The following is a 22,615-nucleotide window of genomic DNA, read 5'->3' as shown; positions in this document are numbered from 1 at the left end:
CCCAACTCTCATCCCAAGTCCTGACCATGGCCTGCTGCTCCACTAGCTTCTGTGGATTTCCCACCTGTGCCACCAGTGGGAACTGTGGCTCCAGCTGCTGCCAGCCCAGCTGCTGCCAGACCAGCTGCTGCCAGCCAACCTGCTGCCAGACCAGCTGCTGCCAGCCAACCTGCTGCCAGACCAGCTGTGGCACTGGTGGTGGCCAGGAGGGTGGCTGCGGAGCTGTGAGCTGCCGAGTCAGGTGGTGCCGCCCTGACTGCCGCGTGGAGGACACCTGCCTGCCCCCCTGCTGCGTGGTGAGCTGCACGCCCCCAACCTGCTGCCAGCTGCACCATGCCCAGGCCCCCTGCTGCCGCCCATCCTACTGTGGACAGTCCTGCTGCCGCCCAGCCTGCTGCTGCTACTGCTGCCAGCCCAGCTGCTGCCAGCCCAGCTGCTGCCAGCCCACCTGCTAAAGCAAGGCTGCTGATTAAGAAAGAATGAAAGGAGAAGCTAAGCAAACTGCTCTGATCTCTGAAGAAGTGTTCAATTTTACTCCCATGCTGAGTATCATGATGTTTCTAAGCCACTCAGAAATAATGAGTCTTAGACAGGACCCTCTTAGATGTGCTGAACTAGCATGCTGAAAGCATGTATCAGTCAAAGTATCCAGATATCCTGCCTTGCTTGAAAAGGCACCAGGGTGGGGTATTTCTTCATTTCAGTGACATCTCTGGTCTCCTCCCTTTCTCTTGATCCCCACTTATTTTCAGACATTTTTCCTTGAATATCCCCTTAATTTCAAATAAAATGTTAAATGTGTAAAGCAAATTGAGTTATTTTCTTCCTTCTACCTCTAAGTTTGTCCACCCTTAGCTGGAATTCAAGAAGAGTGGATTTGCATTTTGATAATAATCCTAAAGCATAAACAGAAACTCTAAACCAGAAAGATTAAATACTAGTTACATTATGCTGAATCCATCAGTTAATAAAATCCTCCATGCATTTAATAATCTTTGTATTTATTCAAATAGCTAAAATGTTCTAACCTATTATGATTAGGTCTAAGCCAGTAAAATCACTTTTGGCTAAAATTTTGAGGTTGCTCAAATCTATAGGACTTCTACCTGGATATATCTCTACTGTTTTAATCTCTTTCCAGTTTATATACTAGATGTTCTCCTTCAGGTGTACCTAACATCTAAAGATTATATTACTTAATATGTACATTTTAAAATATCTACCAGATACTATCTTTTAGATACTCTTTTCCAAGAGCATTTAGGTTTAATTCCTATGTCATACCTATTATATTCTTACCACTGGTCCCCAAATTGCTCTCTAAGTTTTAACTGCTAATACTCACCTTCATTTATTGTGAGTTTGTATAAAATGTATCTCTAATCTAAATGACAGTAGAACAAAGAGCCAGGGAGATACCCTGTGAGTTCTACCATAACCAATGGTCAGACACATGCATTACAAATCTCGAGCTCTGTATATTGCATTTTGCAACCCAATTTGAAAGATGTTCTCTTAGGAAATTAACATAAATCTAGAATTTAAAAATACTTTTACCATTTAATTTTTTAATTCCTCATTAAGTATTTTAGTGCAATATATAAAACACAATAGGACAAAATATAGAACACTTCATGAAAAATATTTTCCAAGTTATTTACAAGCTCCCAGAATTTACCTCTATCATTTAACTGGTAGCAATAATAGATCAAAAACATTTGACAATGATAGATCAAATGCATTTCAAAGAATATAGTAGATGGCAGTGCCTTCTTCAAAATGTCCTAACTCCCAGATGTTTTTCCCTGAGCTTTGGTTCAACTTTTCGATGCAGAAAAATATTTCAGGACTTCCTACTTTCTTTTGACAATAACAAGGACTCCTCCATGAGAGGCACTACAGCTTGAGAGTTCTATTAAATTATTTATAATTGGTACATGTGCCCATGAATCATGTCTTTTACTCCACCCATTCAAAATCAGATTTGGTAAGCATTTATTAAAGATCTACCTGAAGCTAAGCCCTCTGCGAGATATCTTTATATAAACTATGTCACTTGGTTCACAAGAAAAGATTTCTGACCTAGAATATGAATAATATTTACATATTTCAAGTTGATTGAAGCCAAAGGAACTATGATAGTAATTTGATTTAATGTTGGAGTAAATTAGTTGGAAGCTTCTAATTATCTATAACCAAAGGTACTCTTCAATTCAGTGGATGTTCCAAGGTCCTACATTCAACAGAATTCAGTCCATACAGCCAAAGGGAAAAAATAATAGTTAAAACTAAGAGCACAATTATCCTTAGCCTTAAAGATATGGACAGAGTGTCACGTGAAATAACCACCTCTACAAAATGAGGGTGTTGACGTGGACTAAAGTGGAAGAGCTCTTTGAACATGGAAAACCACAAATGTATTCCAAAGAGCAAAGAACCAATATGAGGAGTCCAAATGAAACTATAAAACAAAGTAATTTCTAAACTGCTGCTCATAATAGGTCGTAAGTATTTCAATGTAAGCCAATCAGAGGACCAATGAGGAACAAATTTAAACAAAAACAAGGAAGATATGTTAAGAATTTTATAAATAGAAGCTGGCTCAGTTATATAAAAGGCCTGTCCGACATAGACTTTACCACCAAAACACCTACAAGCAACCCAACTCTCATCCCAAGTCCTGACCATGGCCTGCTGCTCCACTAGCTTCTGTGGATTTCCCACCTGCGCCACCAGTGGGAATTGTGGCTCCAGCTGCTGCCAGCCCAGCTGTTGCCAGACCAGCTGCTGCCAGCCCAGCTGTTGCCAGACCAGCTGCTGCCAACCAACCTGCTGCCAGACCAGCTGCTGCCAGCCAACCTGCTGCCAGACCAGCTGCTGCCAGCCAACCTGCTGCCGGACCAGCTGTGGCACTGGTGGTGGCCAGGAGGGTGGCTGCGGAGCTGTGAGCTGCCGAGTCAGGTGGTGCCGCCCTGACTGCCGCGTGGAGGACACCTGCCTGCCCCCCTGCTGCGTGGTGAGCTGCACGCCCCCAACCTGCTGCCAGCTGCACCATGCCCAGGCCCCCTGCTGCCGCCCATCCTACTGTGGACAGTCCTGCTGCCGCCCAGCCTGCTGCTGCTACTGCTGCCAGCCCAGCTGCTGCCAGCCCACCTGCTGTGAGCCCACCTGCTAAAAGAAAGGCTGCTGATTTCCAGTTGCCCAGAATACAGTATCTCTGAATAGCGTATCTCCTCAACCACCCTGGACCATCACAAGTTCTTAGACTTCCATTTGCGTTTTTGTTATGGGGGCTACCAAGTACATGAGTTTTAGCTGATTTCATTCTGTAGTAGATACCCTGACCATCCACTGCAAACACGGGAATGCTGTGAACCTACCAGCTGACTATCAAAATGCTTTAGATATCTATTTCTGATTTTTTTTGCAGGCTTGAAAATTACTGATATACTGTAGAATTAATCCTTGAGAACTACCCACAACTCTAATTCTTCCCTGCTTTATAATCTATTCTTAGCTCTGTTTACCTAGCATTTTTCTAACATCAAAAGCACCAAAATATAGCCAAGTGACTTTTCTCAGTTGTCACCAGAAAGAATGGAAGCTCTTCACCTAACATTCATCCTCTAAGAAGTAGGCTAGACTTTTTCATAGTTCAACATCTGGTTCCATCCCTTTTTTTTGCAAGGGGGAGAGGATCATAATGATCTTGCCTGTTGGCTATTTCAATTACATCTGTGATACAGTGTTCTCAGTCATCTCTTAATAAATATTATAACTGGGCAAATAAACCATAGTCTGTGCATCTATTTATACATAAAATGGGTTAACTGTGACAATTCATGACTGCCTACTTGAAAGAAATACATTTATTTCTTTTTAAAAGAAACTAAAATCATATATAGTGTATTCATTCATTCATTCATTCTATAAACATTTATTGATCACCACTTCTAAAGCAAGGACTATGGAGATCAGAAAGATGAAAACTTATTTCTTATCCTTGAGGAATTTGCTATCCAGTAAGAAAAAGTATATGTGTGAAAATAGCTACATAGGGCACCTGGGTGGCTCAGTGGGTTAAAGCCTCTGCCTTCGGCTCAGGTCATGATTCCAGAGTCCTGGGATCGAGCCCCACATCGGGCTCTCTGCTAGCAGGGAGCCTGCTTCCCCCACTCTCTCTCTCTGCCTGCCTCTCTGCCTACTAGTAATCTCTGTCAAATAAATAAATAAAATCTTTTAAAAAGAAGAAGAAGAAAATAGCTACAAACAATTTAACAAGATAAGCTGTATTTTCTTGAGAGTTGGTAGAAAAAAATCTCCATCTTAGGAAGAGGCTTTTGTGGCAATATGCCTCAAAGGTCCAACTTACAATAGGTGCATCACATGTGATGTGCATGCTGGCAAACCCAAAACCCTAAAAGAAGGATGTAAAATAATTACACATGAGACAAAGAGAAGGATTTTTTTTTTTTTAATACTCCAGAAAGGGAGTGAGAAGAAGAAAGAAGAGAGGAGAGACCCAGTCAAGAGGTCATAAATATTACTCTATGACTCCTCCCCTTAAGTTACCAAACTCACACAATCTTTAGGGTAGATCAACTTTCCTGTGAATACCAGTGGAAGATCTGAATTTCATGTCTGGGTCGATTCGATTCGAAGGGAGTTGGAGACAACTCAGGACCCAGACAGAGCAGGGAGAACTACAATAAAGTAACACCACTGCTGTGGAAAGTAGTACTTTGGTTATGTAGGCTACAGAAACAGGATTTCAAAAGGAAAAGATCACTTTGGGACCAGCAGAGGTTACGTCAGGAGTAGCATCTGGAAAGGCTTCACAAAGGAGGTAATCTTGGGGGCCCATGAAGATCATTCTAAATGGGAGGAAAGAGTAAAAAAAAAAAAAAAAAAAAAAAAAAAGTTCAAGCTGCACACCATTAGAGTGGCTAAAAATCTAGTGACAACACCAAATGCTGGTGAAATCCTGCTGGAGCAACAAGATTTCTTCTCACTGCTGGTGGGAATATACAATGGTACAGCCACTTTAGAAGACCGTTGGGCTATTTCTTAACAAGTTAAACATAGGCTTATCATACAATCCAGCAATTGTGTTCTTATGTATTTATCCAAATAAGCTGAAGATTTATCCAATAAGCTGAAATCTTAGAATATAAGAGTAATTATCTACCATTATTTAAACTAATTTAGGTAATGGCTCCAATTGGAGCTTATGTTCCAGATGGAGTGTATTTCATGGAACAAATCAACATAGCCCCAGGCAATTAGAAGTATGCAGCTTTTGACATGAAAATGCCTTTTTCTCCATATCAGTTTGCAAGGACAATCAGAAGTAGTTTGCTTTTAACTGGCCTGGCATGACTAACAGCAACTTTACATACTGCCTCAAGGCTGTGTCAACTCTCCTGCTTTCTGTCATAATATACTCAGCAGAGATCTTAATCAACTTGATATTCCCCACAGCATATCAGTCCACTACATTGACACTACAGATGACATCATGCTAATTGTTTCTGAGGAGCAGGAAGTAGCAAGTACTTTAGATGTCTTAGTAAACACATGTAAACTCCAGGTTGAAGATAAACCCCACAAAAATTAAGGAGGTTCCCACCTCAGTGAAACTTCTTAGAGTCAAACTGTCAAGAACATGTTGAGATCTCCTTTTTAGGATGAAATAAAAACTGCTGTCCCTTGAACTGTCTTTGGCTGGGAAAAAACACAACTCTTGGTGGGCTTTTTTGGATTCTGAATTCAATATATACTCTATGTGAGTGTGCTAGTGTAACCCATTTATTGACAACCTGAAAAAGGCCCACTATGGATTCAAGACCTTTCAGAAATGAAGATTTAAATCATTCCCTGTCAGGTTAAGAACCTCCACCAACTCAAGTCTTGACTGAGCATAAAGAAAACATAAAATGGATAGAGGAGGAAGAGAGTTACAAGTATCAACTACAGTCTTGTGACCAATTAGAAGGATTATAGAAACTATGTGGATTTTCTTCCTTATTTTTCTTCTCCTTTCTCCTTCCCTTGTTTAGTGCCATATGCTATACCCAGACTAAACGTCAAGTGAACTCAATTTCATTTAATATTCTATCAGTTCTGTGAAACAGACAGTTACCTTGGTTTTGTAAGATGAGTAAATTAAATTTGAAAGAGGTTAAACAAACTGAAGCCAGGATCTCAAGAGACAGGTGTATTCCCGTGTTTATTACAACATTATTCACAATATCTAAGACATGGAAGCAAAGTAAGTATCCAACAATGAATGATGGATAAAGAAAATATGGTATTTATATGCAATGGGATATTACCCAACTTTAAAAAAGAAGGTAAATTGTATTGTTTCCAACAACATGGATGATTATGCTAACATAAGTAAGCCAGATGCAGAACAAATCCTAGAGGATGCCACTTATATGAGAAACTAAAATAGTCAAACTCATAGAAGCAGAGAAAAGAATAGTGGTTACTGATGTGGAGTGAAAAAGCAAAAAAAAAAAAAAAAAAAGAACAAATTAAATCTCCTTACATTACAGCCCATCAACAAGTATTTGATACAAGCAGAGTGACATTCTCCAGGAACTCAACTGCTTCACCACTAATACTTTGCTAAAGGCAAAAGACAACTTTAGCTTGACATTAGCTAGACCTCCAGGATCCTGTAAAAAACCCCTTTGGAAACTTCCTTTATCTCTACCCTGACCCAAGATATATGTTAGCAATCATCCTCCAAGCATATGGTCCACTGATATTCACCCGAAGCATCTCATGACTAAGGTTTTACTAGACAGTAGTAAATGGAGTTTTTCTAACACCTGCTAGTCCCTCAGGGTCCTGGAAACCTTGCTTCCAAGTTCCTTAGAGACTCAGGCTATCCCCAAACCCCTCCCAACTTGAAAGTATAAAATCAACCATTCTTCACAACCCCAATACAGCCCACAGGACCTGTCCCTGTGCTTTAATAAAACTACCCTTTTTGCACCAAAGATGTCTCAAGAATTCTTTCTTGTTTGCTCCTGAACCCCAATATTTCACATCTGTTACCAGAGGTTCAGGAGTGGGGAGAATTGAGAAGGTAATGGTCAAAGGGTACAAAACTTCAGTTATGTAAAATGAGTAAGTCTTAGAGTTCTACTGTGTACCACAGGGTCTATAGTTAACAATACTGCAATATATACTTCAAAATTTGCTAAAAAGATGTATATTAAGTGCTCTTATCACCAAAAAAAGAGGAAAATGAGAAAAAAAAAGAAGAGGAAACTTTCCAAGTTTATGGCATTTGATTATTGGTATTTATTGGTATTTCACTGGTCATATACTTACCTCCAAACCCATCAAGTTATTTACATTAAACTTGGTTTTTTGTATGTCAATCATATCTCAAAGTAGTTATTTAATGACTAAAGAAAATTAAATAGCTTGCTTATAGTCACACAGCTCACAAAGAAAAACTAAAATATGAACCCAACTCTGACTCCAAATCTCATAATGAGACAATGACATTAAGGAACTGGAAATAAAGAATGGTGTGGGAAGGTTCAGATGATTTATTTTTTATTTTATTTAAAATCAAATAATTGACATACAGCATATTACTAGTTTCAGGGGTAGAGTTTAGTGATTCATCAGTTGCATACAACACCCAGTGCTCTTTACATCACGTGCCCTCCTTAATAATGCCCAACACCCAGTTACCCCATTTCCCCCTACCCACCTCCCCTCCAGCAACCGTCACAATTTGTTTCCTATAGTTAAGAGTCTCTTATGGTTTGTCTCCCTTGCTGATACTGTTGGTTCAGCTGATTTAAAGATGCCTATTTGGGAAGCTCTGGGCTTTCAGAGTAAGCTCTTCTGTGCCAGGTGCTAATATACTGTCCCAGCTGCATGCCCTCCCTGCTGTTATCAGCCCTGTGATGCTCTGCAAACCACTTTGTCGGGCTTTGCCACTAGGGGGTGACAGAGGAAAGCTGCAAAGCTGAAGAGGAAGAAGGCACGTGCTCCTTCCTTTTTGCTTCCTTCTGCTTAATTGGGACTTCCTGAATGCTGACAATTCCCAGGAGTCTCCCCCAGTAATACCTGTTCACTCCAGCAGCCCCAGATCCTTCCCCAAAAAGCACCTAAATCCAGTCTGCGATATTCTCAACACTTGGAGAAACTACCTCACAGCACACCCCACTCAAAGTCACCAGCTAGCCAGTTTTCCTGAAACATCTGATTCTCAGGACAACCCCCTCTCTAAATTTCTAAGTGTTAATTCCCTCCCTTTTCCCTTGAAAGAAACTATCTTTCCCAGGGTTCTCTGTAGTTCCTACATTTGTAACATCTCAGTATCCCCTTTTAACCCTTTCCTTTTTTTAAGAGCTTAGTTTTAAAGTCTCCATATACAACTTACTTGATTCAAATAATGGGTGTGGTTCTTGTTTCTTTTTTTTTTTTTAAGATTTTTATTTATTTATTTGACAGACAGAGATCACAAGTAGGCAAAGAGGCAGGCAGAGAAAGAGGGATAAGCAGGCTTCCCGGTGAGCAGAGAGCCCAATGTGGGGCTCAATCCCAGGACCTGAGCTGACTGAGCCATCCAGGTGCCCCACCGTTCTTGTTTCTTGAAGGGACCCTTACTGTTACACTCTTACTGCCTTTAAAAATTCAGATTATCTACTGAACCATTTGTTCAGACTTCCCATCTAACTTTGGCTAATCCTGGGAACTAACTATGGAACAAATAAGACTCTGAGCTTTGGGGCACCTGGGTGGCTTAGTGGGTTAAAGCCTCTACCTTTGGCTCAGGTCATGATCTCATGATCTCAGTGTCCTGGGATGGGCTCTCTGCTCGTCAAGGGGCCTGCTTCCTCCTCTCTCTCTGCCTGCCTCTCTGCCAACTTGTGATCTCTATCTGTCAAATAAATAAATAAATAAAAATCTTTAAAAAAAACTCTGAGCTTTGGCAGTGGCAGCCAGAGAATCACATTATAGGCCTGACAAATTCTGACTGAGGAACAAGACAGACTACTCAGGACCATTTAGCTCTGTAGTTAAGAAAGCTCTACCATGTCTATAAAAACCTTCTATGCAAAGTGGGCTGTGCCATGGAGACCTGACAGCAGGTGGCCCTTTGTTAATTACTGACATCCCCAAAACTATAACAACTATGATAGAAAGCAGGTTTCTCTGCTTTCCATCATAATTGTTCTATTAAACACTAATAGGCAAACTTAGTTTTAAAAGTCCAAGAATTCAAAGGGATTTTGAGAAACTGAAGGGAGAAAATGCTGAATCATCACATCAACAGAAGCATGAAAGCTTTAGGTGAGCCTGGGGATTTGAAAGTTAGGTAAAAGTGTTCTCGTGAAATTGAGAGAGACTAATCCAAAGCACCAAATATCTGTTCATATTGGGGCTCTTCATTTTTTTTAAGACTTTTCAATACAGTATTTATCTTCGATGGAAGAGACAAACTAAATCTTTTCTCAAAATGATGGGAGGAATCTTGGTTTGAATGGAGCCAGAATAAAGTAAAGATAGTATTCATTTGTTCAAAAGATCAGACCTGTAGGCCTGCAGAAAAGATCCTAGTAGGTTTATAACATTGTGGGATGGAGAAACAAAGGAACACAGGATTTTCAGAGCCTCTGAGGTGGTAAGCCATGAGAAAGTTTGAGAAGAATCAAGATGACAGAGGTTTATGTAGAGTAACAGCCAGAAGATCTCGAAGCAGGAGAAATTCATGGTTCTACCCTAGAGGGCATCATGGGGAAGGCAGGAGATAATATAATGAATCCTAAAGATAGAATTCAGGAAACTCTTAGTTTAGCATTTTGAAACTTCACCCCAACACTTACTGTTTTATTGAACAGAAGAGGCAAAAACGAAAGAGAAGCAAAGAGAGGTTAGGAACAGAAATTTGTGTGGACCAGAGGTTGAAACTGGAAGTAAGCCAAACAAATATCTTGTTATATTGTATTTGAGTATAGACTGTACACTTTGATCACTCTAAAGACCTTTTTAATTGTAGGATGGAACCAAAAAAAGAATCAGAAGACCTAAGATGAAAATCACAAATCTACCCAGTTATATCTTGCCTATCAAATAGGGGTTCTAATATCTCAGTGTCCCTGTATCAAATAAGTTTATTGGGCACCTGTGTGGCTCAGTGGGTTAAGCCCCTGCCTTCAGCTCAGGTCATGGTCTCAGGGTCCTGGAATCGAGGCCCACATTGGGTTCTCTGCTCAGTGGGGAGCCTGCTTTCTCCTCTCTCTCTGCCTGCCTCTCTGCCTACTTGTGACCTCTCTCTCTCTCTCTCTGTCAAATAAATAAAATAGTTTTTAAAAATAAGTTTATCAATAGTAATGTGCTTGGCATTTAAAAAAATAAATAATTTTTTCTCTTCCTCCTCTCCATTCAAGTGTACATCTTCAGGAGAACAAAACCCTACTACTAGGAGGTTAACAATACCCAAATACACAAGAGTAGAGGATAAAGTTGAGAAAACTAGGAAGAAGGCTGTCCAGGGTGATGTTTTACTCCATTTAGGTGGTTGCTTCTTCTTTATCCAACTCATCTGCACTCAGAAAAATCAAAACACTCAATACTTGCAGGAATTTTTTCCCACAGATGATGGTCCTCTCCTTTTCACGTACTTCTTCCCAACTGACCAAGAAGCCAAATTTCTACTGATGAATGCTGACCAGCTATGATTTTAAGCTGTCCTAATACATCATAGTTCTCCAGTTAAAATTTCAAACTGGGGACGCCTGAGTGGCTAAGTGGGATGGACCTCTGCCTTCAGCTCAGGTCATGATCTCAGGGTGTTGGAATCAAGCCTTGCATCAGAGAGCCTGCTTTCCTCTCTCTCTCTCTCTCTCTCTCTCTCTCTCTCTCTGCCTGCCTCTCTGCCTACTTGTGATCTCTGTAAAATAAAGTCTTAAAAAAATTTTTTTCAGGAGCACCTGGGTGGCTCAGTGGGTTAAGCCACTGCCTTCAGCTCATGACCTCAAGGCCCTAGGATCGAGCCCCACATCCGGCTCTCTGCTCAGCGAAGAGCCTGCCTCCCCCATCTCTTTGCCTGCGTCTCTGCCTACTTGTAATCTCTGTCAATTAAAAAAATAAAATCTTTAAAAAAAATTTTTTTTCAATTTCAGTGTGAATTGTAGCATTTCCCATAAACCATAGATATTAATGAGGAATTCAGAATGGAAAAAACCATACTCCCTGACAGAGCTGTGCTTCAGTCCCTTCTAAATAATAAATCTTACTGAGGGTTTGCAAGAACTACCTCCACAAAATAGCAACATGGCAGAAGGTATTAGAGAAGAAGACACTGCTTCCCAATAGCTTCACAGGGTTCCAGCAAAGCAAGGCGGAGAGCCACTAGGCCTTCCTTTGGAGAGGTGGAGCTCCTACTGGTTGCAAAGTTATAGTGAAGACTGAACAGGCAGAAGACTTTTCAGACATTGAGAGACTGGAAAGCTAAACTACTAGGATTTACCCCAGACCACCTCGTTGTTAAATAGAACACCTGTAAATGATGGAAAAAGAACTCTAGCTCCCCTTCATTTAATTAATAACTACCCTTTATTTAGAACCATTTATTGAGCACTCGCTATGTTCCAGACACCGTGTTAAACATTCTTAATGCATTATTTACTTTATTCCTTAAACATTCTAGTGATGTGGTATTTTACAAATGGGGAATTAATGAAGTAATTTCCCTGCTTTAGAAAAACATGCCAGTGGCTTTCAATGGTCTAACTACTTTACTTTTGTTCAAACTCCTCAGCCTGTGAGTCAAGACTCTCCATCTAGCTTTTACCTTCCAAGACTCTTTTCCAGACACAGTATAATATTCACTGCTCCCTAATGACAATTGGTTCTTTTCCATATCCGTGCCTTTACTGCAGCTGCTCGCTACAATTGGAATGACCTTCCTATTCTGCTTTGTCTTCAAGTCCTGTGTGCCCAAAGAACTCCAGTAGAATCTAAACCACCTGAAAGTACAACTGTGTCCTGCTCATTCCTAAGTCCCCTCAGTCTCCTACCACAGTGCAAGGCAAATAGCAGGGGCTCAACAAAGACTTTTCTCCTCAAAAATATAACAGCCAACAATGGAGAGATTATAGATTAGTATACAGTGATTAAGAACACAGACTCTGGAGTCAGATAGTTCAAATCCCAACTCCACTATTTACCAGTTGCTGACTTTGAGCAACTTATTTATTCTCGCTATGCTTCAGTTTCCCTCATCTGTAAAACAGAGGATATCTTTAATAACAACCACAAGGGGCTGCTGTAAGAATTAAATTACATAATACATGCAAAGCATAGAACCATATCTGCTACATAGTGAATGCTATATAAGGGTTTGCTGTTATTATATAATCAGCTGCATATTATAGTAAACTAACAACTCAAAATGTATTTTAAAGTCATCATGCCAGTTATTTAAATACATTAACATTTAATTATCTTAATTTTTAAAAATTTCAGCCACTTACAGGAATTCTTTGGAAATATAGTAGCTATTTAATTTAACCCAGTAATTAGATTTGTCTAACTAATCAATGAGAAACATTTGATTCAAAATAAAATTATTTGATATAACTATTGTTAGCAAATAATTCCAAGGAATAAAAACCCTATGTTTACTATAGAATAATTATGTTTAACTATCTCAATACTAGATTTCACACAGTGAACAGCCAAAAATTTAATTTCCTCAATGCCTGTCATGTATTAGGCATCCAAATTTTATTAAACATCCATTTTCCCAACCAGGTTAATTTTACTTAACACATATAATTTATACCTTCCTTAACTGTGTATAATTTCCTGTTACTACTGCACATTCTACAGCCCACAGTAACACATGAGAATTAACCCTCCAAGAAAAACAGGCAGCACTGCCAGTGAGGAGAAGCTGGGTGAAGCATGCATGTGCCGTGTGGCTGAGTACCACGAAACCTGCTCTGGCATGTTGCAGCAGGACCATACGTGTCCATGGGACACAGGGTGGAAGGGCTCACTCACCCCTCCCTTTAAGCCAGTATCAGCTGTCTTCAAGTCGCAAAACATTATTTCCATTTAAAAGAAATCCATGGGGCGCCTGGGTGGCTCAGTGGGTTAAGCCGCTGCCTTCGGCTCAGGTCATGATCTCAGAGTCCTGGGATCGAGTCCCGCATCGGGCTCTCTGCTCAGCGGAGAAGCCTGCTTCCCTCTCTCTCTCTGCCTGCCTCTCCATCTACTTGTGATTTCTCTCTGTCAAATAAATAAATAAAATCTTTAAAAAAAAATAAAATAAAAAAAAATAAAAGAAATCCAGTCGGCACAGGCTAATAAGCTAGCAAGCCTTGATTCTGTCTTGGCTATAACCACACACTAGAAAATATCTCGAAAAAGCCCCCAAAGTCCACCACTTAACCCAACCCCAGAATCCTCTGCCTGCCTGCTCAGCAAAGAATAAAGTGAACATCATGCAATGAAAAGACTGACGTCCGTAGCCGTCCTCATGCCAGCTATTTGCTCTTCCAAATGATATCATAAAGGAGTTCACCAGAAATTGAATAGATCATGCAATTCAGAAAACAAAGACCAAATGTTTTTACTTACAGGCATTTTTATTAGGATGACAAACTGAAAAGGCTCCTATAGCCTGCTTTTGTGAAGGGATGAAGTGCTCCATCAGGCTTAAAGAAAATTGAGTTGCCTCGAAGTGTGAAATCTCCCCACACTGACATTCCTGCTGACTCGGGAGGTGCTGTCATGGGAGGGTTTTCCCGACAGCACCCAGGAAATCCAGGATGTTGGTAAGGCACACAGAGGCTCACAAAATAACTGTGACTAACACACATAAAAGTGACCTTTCATCCCAGGCCAAGAACTTGGCAGTCAGCACATTCTGCGTCTGGGTGTTGGGGCCTCTTGTGTCTTCAGCCCTGCTCCCTCTCAAGGGCTTCAGGCTGCTTACCTTGCAGGTCCCACACTGACTTCATCATCCACCTCTTCCCACTGCCCCAGATGGCAGCTCTGTGGCTCAGTTCCCCTCTCACCTATGAGTAAATCGGAGATCTAAACATGGTTGTTGGTCTCTCTCTCCACACATCTTCCTGATGAGCACAACCTACCATCTCTACTTTCAAAATGTCTCTCCAACTCTTCCACCTCTTACCAGTTCCTCCACCACTGGCACCACAGCTCATCCTCTCTGTTCTGCCTGTTTTCACTTTGGCCCTGGAGCACCTACCTTTCCCCAGAACATAACACATGCTTTCACCCCCTGCTGCAAAGCACCCAGTGCATTCTCAGTGCCTTCAGAATAAAAGCTAAACTGTGTTGAACCTACAAAAATCCTACATGGCCCAGCATCTGCCTACCTCTGTGAACCTCATGCACTTTCACACTCCTCTTTTGCTACACGCACACCAGCCACCTGGCAAGGGCTGTCACTGACTGCCCTGACCTCCAACCACTCTATCACTTCACCCTGTTTCATTTTCTCCTGGCACTTGTCACTTGTCATGGTTACTCCTTCATTTTTTTATTGTTGTTTTCCTCTACTAGAATGAACACCTTGATAACAAGGACTTTATCTGGTCTGTTAACACCTGTATGTACAGCATCTACCACAGTGCTGGCTGATCTGCTGAATGATTTAACTAATTTTAAAAAATGAATGAACACAATTTACAGTTATGTAAATTTAATTCCAGAAAAATGCTGATTTTTATTAATAAGTATGAGGAACTGCTATTAGACAAGGTGCCATTTACTACCCGTATTACTTTAAATCATTATTTAATATCCTCACTCTTAGTTTTGTCTTCTGGGAAGCAGGTACAGTAATAGTCCTGGTCTTATAGGGTTGTAAGAAATAAGGAAGAAAATGTGCATAAAATACTATGTATTATACCTGGCATATGGTATATATGTTCAATAATTGTTACCTATTAGCCGAGGAGAAGATGACCATATTGTAGTCATCTTAAAAACAAGAATATTAGTTTTGGGGGCACCTGGGTGGCTCAGTGGGTTAAAGCCTCTGCCTTCGGCTCAAGTCATAATCCCAGGGTCCTGGGATCGAGCCCCACATTGGGCTCTCTGCTCGTGGGGAGCCTGCTTCCTCCTCTCTCTCTTCTCTGCTTGCCTCTCTGCCTACTTGTGATCTCTGTCTGTCAAATAAATAAATAAAATCTTTAAAAAAAAAAGAATATTAGTTTTGTTGTGGAAACTGCTAAGCCACCAGTGGTCCCCAGGAAATTGAATAATCTGACGAGAAATCCCAGATATATCCCCTCTTTTGTCTGTAGGACAAAAACCACACCCTCCTCAATACCCCCAAAGGACACCCAAATAGCTTCCCATCTACTGCCCCTGCCTTCAAATTATCTCCTTTCTACCGCTAGCATTTTGGTTAAGAAAACAGGCTTTCAAATCAACTCCCCTTTTTTTTATGGTCTCAAGCACTTCAATAACCTGATCCCACCCATTTTACATCAACTTCTCTTAGGGTTGTCTAGTCAGAACAACACTCCCACCCCACCCCCATCCACCAAGAGGAAATCTGTAGAGTGGCTGAGAGTGCACAACCTGGAGCCAAACTGCTTGGCTTCAAATGCCAGCTCCATCACCTACTCACTGACTAGTTACTTAGCCTGTCTACGGCCCAGGATCCTCATCTGGGAAGTGGCAGGAATGACAACTCTTCCAGGCTCGGCCTGGGGTGAGAACTGTGTAACACATGTTAAGCACCCAGCACAAGGCCTAATACTTAGTAAGTGACGATGTTGCTGAGCCTCTACTCAAAAACTAGTCATCTTTCTAAAAACAAATCCACACATGCCCTATATCTGTTCAAAATCTTTAATTAACCTCTATTGCCAAGAGGACGGAGTTCAAAATCCTGCGTGGAGCCTACTAGAGCAAATTCTTCCTATGTGGCCCTAGCCCACCTTTCCAACTCCATCTCGCACTGCTCCTCCTCCACAGCCTCCCCGAGTAAAGATCAGGAGTCCATGCTTTGTGCTTCCCCCAGTCAACCCTGTTGCCATCCCATGAACACTCGCGGCATTTTGTTTCCTTGATTTACCTCCTGAAATTCCCTTCCTATTCCTTCCTACATGCTAAGCTCCTCATCATGCTCCGATACCCACACAATTGTTCTCTTTTCATGAAGCACTTCCTGAATTTTCCACGTAGAGTCAGTGGTACCTCCTTCTAAACTCCCACACCTCACCCAAAACAGCTGGATGTAAAACCCCGTTGTCATTTACCAGTTGAATTCTCTGTGTCTCTTCTCTACCACTTCAAGGGCAGGCACATATTTGCTTCTTTTTTATGCAATGTCTGAATTGCAATAGGTGTTCGACCAATGAGGGTTTGACTGAACAAGAGATATCTGTGGGAGGAATGTGGATGACAAGCAAAATTCTAGCAGAAAAATCCAAAACCACAAAATCATTCTAGTAGTGATAAGATGGCTAAAATGAAAAGCATGTAAAGCAGCTTTTGGATCCATCGTCTTGTTGATTTTGGCTTCTGACATCTTTATGTTGTACAATTTTCTACTTATCTTTTTAAAGCCTGAGCCATTTTATATGCAGATGCGTCAAGAAAACATATTCTTTAAGACTTTCAAAGTGGGGCGCCTGGGTGGCTCAGTGGTTTAAGCCTCTGCCTTCGGCTCAGGTCATGATCTCAGGGTCCTGGGATCGAGCCCCACATCGGGCTCTCTGCTCAGCGAGGAGCCTGCTTCCCCCTGCCTCTCTGCCTACTTGTGATCTCTCTCTATCAAATAGATAAATAAAAAAAATCTTTAAAAAAAAAAAAAGGACTTTCAAAGTAAAATATTTCCTGAAGGTTTACTAGTTCTAAAACATCACAGTAAGTTTTATATCTTTATTTAATTGAATAATATGATCAATAAGTCTTTAGTAGTTTAGATGTAACTTGGAGATCTCCCAAATGTGCTCCATAGAACACTAACTTAAGAAGCTAACTTATGGAAACAAATGAAATGATTCCATGGCCAAGCAAGTTTGGAGAAAAATACATATTACATCTCTTTATTGGAAAATCACAGAGCACTTTTGCATATTAAAGGCCCTGGAAGGTCCACCAATGAAAAACTCTATTTCCCAAATGTATTTACCAGCAACACATGTTGCTTCAAACATGTGTTCATGGAACTCATTTTATGAAATACTGTTTAGTCTCTAAATGGTCCCATATGACGGTTCTTTGGGTTACGAATAATCCTAGTTCATAACATTGTTGGATGGAGTTTTAAAGGGCATCTGTCACTGTACAGTTTCTGACTCTCATCTGCCTGTCCCTGACAAGTTATCGTTCATGGCCCGCATGGAGGGAATAAAAAGCAAAAGATTTTTACAGCTAAGGAGGTGTTTCTTTACACAGAATCAGAATCCCCTTCTCTACAGATCCCAACTGTTCATCTAAATTCAGCTTGTCGGAGCCATGAAGAATAAATCTAAGACCCTTCGCACTTTTTCAAGCAGAAGACCTGGATTATCCCATAGAATCTTTGGTTGCTAGAAGACCAGCAATCAAAAAGCCTACTTATCTCCTTATCTGAAAAACAGACAAAAGAAATGTGGGGATGATTTGCAGATACCTAACATACCAGGCCATCACTAATGATGTATAATGATTAGAGGTTAATGACTCGGTGCCTTTGAAGATTGAAATGAAGTGTCCTTAAAGTGACAAAGAGCCAACATGAAGAGTCCTAATTTGACAACAAAACAACCTAAACCCTTTTTATAAGGTAAAGAATGTGTCTCAGGTAATAAACACTTAAGTAATTAGACGGTTTTAATGGTGATAGCTATAAACTGAAACACGGAAAAAAAAAAATCGTGGTAATAGGCTGACGCCCAGGGAGGTGAGTATAAAAGAGCCAAGGCAGAAGAGAGAAGCATTGAGACACCAACAGACTTCTCTTCTCAACCCAACAAAAACCCAACTCCTGACACCATGGCTTGCTGTGTTCCCTGCTGCTGCAGCGTCCCCACCGGCCCCGCCACCACCATCTGCTCCTCTGACAAATGCTGCCGGTGTGGAGTCTGCCTGCCCAGCACCTGCCCTCATGACATCAGCCTCCTCCAGCCTACCTGCTGCGACACCTGCCCCCCACCCTGCTGTGAGCCTGACACCTATGTGCCCACTTGCTGGCTGCTCAATTCTTCCTACCCAACCCCTGGAATGAGTGGGATCAACCTGACCACCTACGTGCAGCCTGGCTGTCAGAGCCCCTGTGAGCCCTGCTAAGCAACCCTATCTCTGCATAGGTCAGGGATGTGGGGCTCATCATCTGACCTTCAACCCCTGCTACCACCTACATCAGGCTAAATCAATCCCAAGTCCCTGGGCCATGTTTTCATGAATTCACTCAACTTCTTCTCTCCTCCTTTGAGTGGAGTTAAAGACCTTCTTTCTGTCTTTTAGGCCATTTCATGGCTCTTTGAGAAATAACTATTTTGACTATTCCTTAATAAACTTTATTCTGGCTTAGCAAATGTTGCTTTGTGATGATTTATTCTCGTGTTTCCTCTCAGGGAAAGTGGAATGCCTACCTAAATCTGAACAGCAATTCATCGTATCCAAGATTTATCTCAGCAGAAGGAGAGCATGTGTGGTGGAATCATTGAAAAATTAGATACTGGCTCTTTGTCATGGGTTGAAAAGTGAAAAATTCACTAGGTCATCTTGTAAGATCTTTTTACTCAATAGGTATTTTTTTGAAGACAACCACTATGCCAAGCCCTATCCTGGAACCTGGAGATTAATATGTTTTTTAAATGTCTTATTCATTGTAATTTCCACTGACCCTGAAATTGATTTTTCTTTCTTCCCTAGGTGACTAAACAAACTGGCCAATTTGTAGAAATAATTTTGATTCCCTTAGTTATAGCCATCAGCAAAATTCCAAGCTCAAAATGCAATGTAATTTGGGGAAGACCAAATACCCATTTCTTCATATATGCTATCTTCTAGAAAAATCAATTCTGAATATTAGCATTTATTGGTTATTCCTTGATCCTTCAAATAAGGCTTGGTTTACATGAGTCAGAATTCTCCTTAGAAGTTTATTAGTCCAAGTGTCATATAATATCATGGTGTTAAAATGAATTAAAAGTATCAGACTGTAGTACAGTATTCTCCAAACACAAGAAACAGGCACACAATTCTGGAAGCAAAAACACACAGTTTCTCTTAGAACAAAACTTTGGTGATGACCATTAATTCATCTCCACAGTTGTCCTGTAAAATTCCAAGTGTGCAAGATTTTTACCAATACCCAAACTGCAATCTCATATATTTTCTTAGACTTGCCTTGGAACTTTGGGCTATGCACTTCCTCTCAGCCTAAGTTTCCTTGTTATCATAGCAGAAATGATACTCTTATCCCTGCTTATGTTTCAGGATTATTGTGAGAATCAAACAACCCAAAGTGTTGACAGCCCCACTCTGGATGGTGAGAGACACTTGCCATTATTGCCACACAAGGATTCCCAGCTTCCTCACCAAAAGGCACCCCCTTATTTCTAGAAAAACATTATTTTTCCCATGTACCTTTGTAAAATAATTCATTGCTTCCTTCATGTTTGTTCAAAATACATTTATAAGCATCAGTGAGAATTTTAGGATTAATATACCCGTTACCTTTCTTTTTAGTCAAAAGCAAAGCAGTCTGACATTTTCATACATGCTTGTAAGGGATAAATATTTAGACTTTATTTTTAATACTTAAAATAAGTCTGAGTGTCCCAGTACTACCTCTGTGGACCTTTAGGCAATCAAAGACCCTTGGCTCTAGTTAAAAATGCCCCAGATGCAACCCAGGAAAGATGTGGCTCTGCGCTTGAGCTGCCTCTGCGGCCCTGAGCTGGTCACTGGAGTCTGTGCATCTTAAATCAATTAAAAGGGTTGGTTGATCAGAAGCTCTCTAGGACACTTTCAGCTTTAAAATTCTATGGCTCTAGATCGTCCAGAAGCATTTTGAGTAAAATTATTCCATGCCACTAACCAACTCCACCCCACTTTATCACTTTTGCTATTTCATTCATTATAGCTAACATTTGGTGAATATCTACCAGGAATTCTAATTTATGCTTCATGGGCATTATTTCATTTCTAACAAAAAAACACAGACAGATAACTACCACCATTCTCTTACAGGAGAGAAAACTGAGGCTCCCAAAGTTACACAAATAGTAAGTGCCACGAGGGATCAAACCTAAAACCACCTGGGTCCAAAAACTGCTTCTCTTTCCACTATACCAAAGTACACAGCTCCTTTGCAAACAGCACTATGTTCAAGATAAATAAGATTACACATGGCTCTCTTTATCTAGGAGAAAGTATATGCCACTTAACAATACATTTTCAATTATCCCCCTAAATTATATATCTGGTTGTATATAGTAACTCACTCTTTCTGGGGTGATTATAGTTTAAGACAAAATGAGTATATACAGTGAGTCTAGGAAAAACTGTTTAGGTTCTAAGGTGAAAACAAATCATCTTTTTTTTAAGTCAGACATTAAATAGTGATTAGCAACCTCAGCACAGGAAAAACATGGACTGGGTCATTAAGCCTGCACTGAAATATGGAATGTTTGGCAACTCAAACACATTTTCGATTTTCTAATGAGTTTCAATAACCCAGTTCAATGCAAAAACAATCTGTAAAGTTAATAATTGTTTATCCATGATAAGAGAACAGAAAACCGTCATATCATTTTTCTTTCAAATTTATCCTGGCCTCCAGACCTTTCTTTCCATCTTCACTGATTCTACCCTAATTTAGGCACAGATCACCAGACCCCTGATCACAGCCTCCTAGTTAACCTTGGTTCAATAATCCCATGCCTCTCCCTTCATCCAAACTATACCTCTGTGAGACCAAGCTTCTATTCCTATTATAAATATTGGCTAAATTGGATTGCTCAAAACTCTAGGATAACTCAAAATTTATTATTTTTATTATTTTACTGAATCAAAGCTAAATTCTTCAATGTGGCTTTTAAGACCCCCCAATAACCTGATATAGTCAATTCCAGCGAATCTTACCTGCTACTAATCCTGGGGCATTGTGCAACCTACACTTGTCAGAGCAATGTCCCCTATCTGATAGTCAAGAGAGTTGTCTCTGCAACCAGACTGTCTTGCTTTTAAATCATATCTCTAACACTTACTAGCTATGTGTCCTTTGGTCATCTCATTTAACTCCTCTCTGCCTCAGGTTCCTCAACTGTCAAATAAGATTAAAAATAGTTTGTAACCTACATAACTAGTATACCACAGAACTGTGCAGGTCATGAAAAACTAGGAAAGACTGAGAAAAGATTGTCCCTGACCAGAGAAGACTAAGGAGATGTGATGACTAAATGTATTTTGGGATCTCAGATTGGATCCTGGAACAGAAAAAAAGGCAGTAATGGAAAAACTAGTGATATCTGAATAACATCTGAAGTTTAATTAACAGCAATGTACCAATGTTGGTTTCTTAGTTTCAATATATGCACAACGTCATTGTTAAGATATTATCATTAAGGGAAATTGAGTGAGGGGTAGATAGGAATGCTGTACTATCTGCAAACTTTGTGTAAGTCTAAAATTATTCAAGAATAAAGAAGTGATTTTTGAAAAGTATGTATAAATACAGAGAACTGGTGGTTTCCAGAGTGAAGGAGGTAGGGGATGGGCAAAGGGGGTAAAGGGGAGTGGGGGATACAGGCTTCCAGTTATGTAATGAATAAATTACGGGGATGAAAAGTACAACACAGGGAATACAGTCAATGGTATTGCAATAGTGTTGGATAGTGACACATGGTGGCCACACTGTGTTGAGCACAGCACAATGTACAGATCTGTCCAATTGCTATGTTGTACACCTGAAACCAATGTAACATTGTGTGTCAGCTATATTGCAATTTAAAAACATTTTTTAAAAGTATATACCTCCAAAGAATTTCCAATGGAAAAAAAGACCAGCTCTTCAACAAATGGCGCTGGGAAAATTGGACAGCCACATGCAGAAGAATGAAACTAGAACATTTCCTTACACCACACACAAGAACAGACTCAAAATGGATGAAAGACCTCAATGTGAGACAGGAATCCATCAAAATCCTTGAGGAGAACATAGGCACCAACCTCTTCAACCTCAGCCGCAGCAAGTTTTTCCTAGAAACATCACCAAAGGGAAGGGAAGCAAGGGCAAAAATGAACTATCAAAAGCTTTTGCACAGCAAAGGAAATGATCAACAAAATCAAAAGATAACCGACAGAATGGGAGAAGATATTTGCAAATGACCTATCAGATAAAGGATTTGTATCCAAAATCTATAAGGAACTTACCAATCTCAACACCCAAAGAACATGTAATCCAATCAAGAAATGGGCAGAGGACATGAACAGATATTTCTGCAAAGAAGACATTCAGATGGCCAACACACACATGAAAAAGTGCTCAACATCACTCAGCATTAGGGAAATACAAATCAAAACCACAGTGAGATACCACTTTACACCAGTCAGCATGGCTAAAATCAACAAGTCAGGAAAGGACAGATGT

At 40.4% G+C, this 22,615-nt stretch overlaps 2 protein-coding genes across 3 annotated transcripts; both read left to right on the top strand.

Annotated features, from left to right (window-relative positions):
- Positions 1 to 3,777, top strand: LOC101675772 (keratin-associated protein 1-5-like). 2 transcript variants are annotated; one of them, XM_045080655.1, is made up of 2 exons: positions 1 to 448; positions 2,755 to 3,777. In XM_045080655.1, the coding sequence occupies exons 1-2, from the start codon at positions 27 to 29 to the stop codon at positions 3,173 to 3,175; spliced, it is 843 nt and encodes a 280-aa protein (XP_044936590.1). In that variant the 5' UTR covers positions 1 to 26; the 3' UTR covers positions 3,176 to 3,777. The 2 variants fall into 2 exon arrangements, with proteins under 2 accessions (XP_044936590.1, XP_044936589.1); XM_045080654.1 differs by having other exon boundaries at positions 1 to 451; positions 2,743 to 3,777.
- A 14,196-nt stretch (positions 3,778 to 17,973) lies between these two features.
- On the top strand, positions 17,974 to 18,507 carry LOC101676247 (keratin-associated protein 3-1). The gene has a single exon (XM_004764573.3). The coding sequence runs from the start codon at positions 18,010 to 18,012 to the stop codon at positions 18,301 to 18,303; it is 294 nt and encodes a 97-aa protein (XP_004764630.1). The 5' UTR covers positions 17,974 to 18,009; the 3' UTR covers positions 18,304 to 18,507.
- Positions 18,508 to 22,615: the final 4,108 nt, after the last annotated feature.

This window comes from Mustela putorius, unplaced genomic scaffold, assembly GCF_011764305.1.
Source record: "Mustela putorius furo isolate JIRA1106 unplaced genomic scaffold, ASM1176430v1.1 tig00000487_pilon_pilon_pilon, whole genome shotgun sequence".
Classification (NCBI taxonomy): domain Eukaryota; kingdom Metazoa; phylum Chordata; class Mammalia; order Carnivora; family Mustelidae; genus Mustela; species Mustela putorius.
The sequence above is the reverse complement of the archived record's forward strand: the minus strand, read 5'-3'. Positions and strand labels throughout refer to the sequence as shown.

Coding starts and splice junctions, on each gene's coding strand:
- LOC101675772 (XM_045080654.1), top strand. CDS start 27: ATGGCCTGCTGCTCCACTAGCTTCTGTGGATTTCCCACCTGTGCCACC. Junction 452..2,742: donor AGCTGCTGCCAGCCCACCTG/CTAAAGCAAGGC, acceptor CACCAGTGGGAA/TTGTGGCTCCAGCTGCTGCC.
- LOC101676247 (XM_004764573.3), top strand. CDS start 18,010: ATGGCTTGCTGTGTTCCCTGCTGCTGCAGCGTCCCCACCGGCCCCGCC.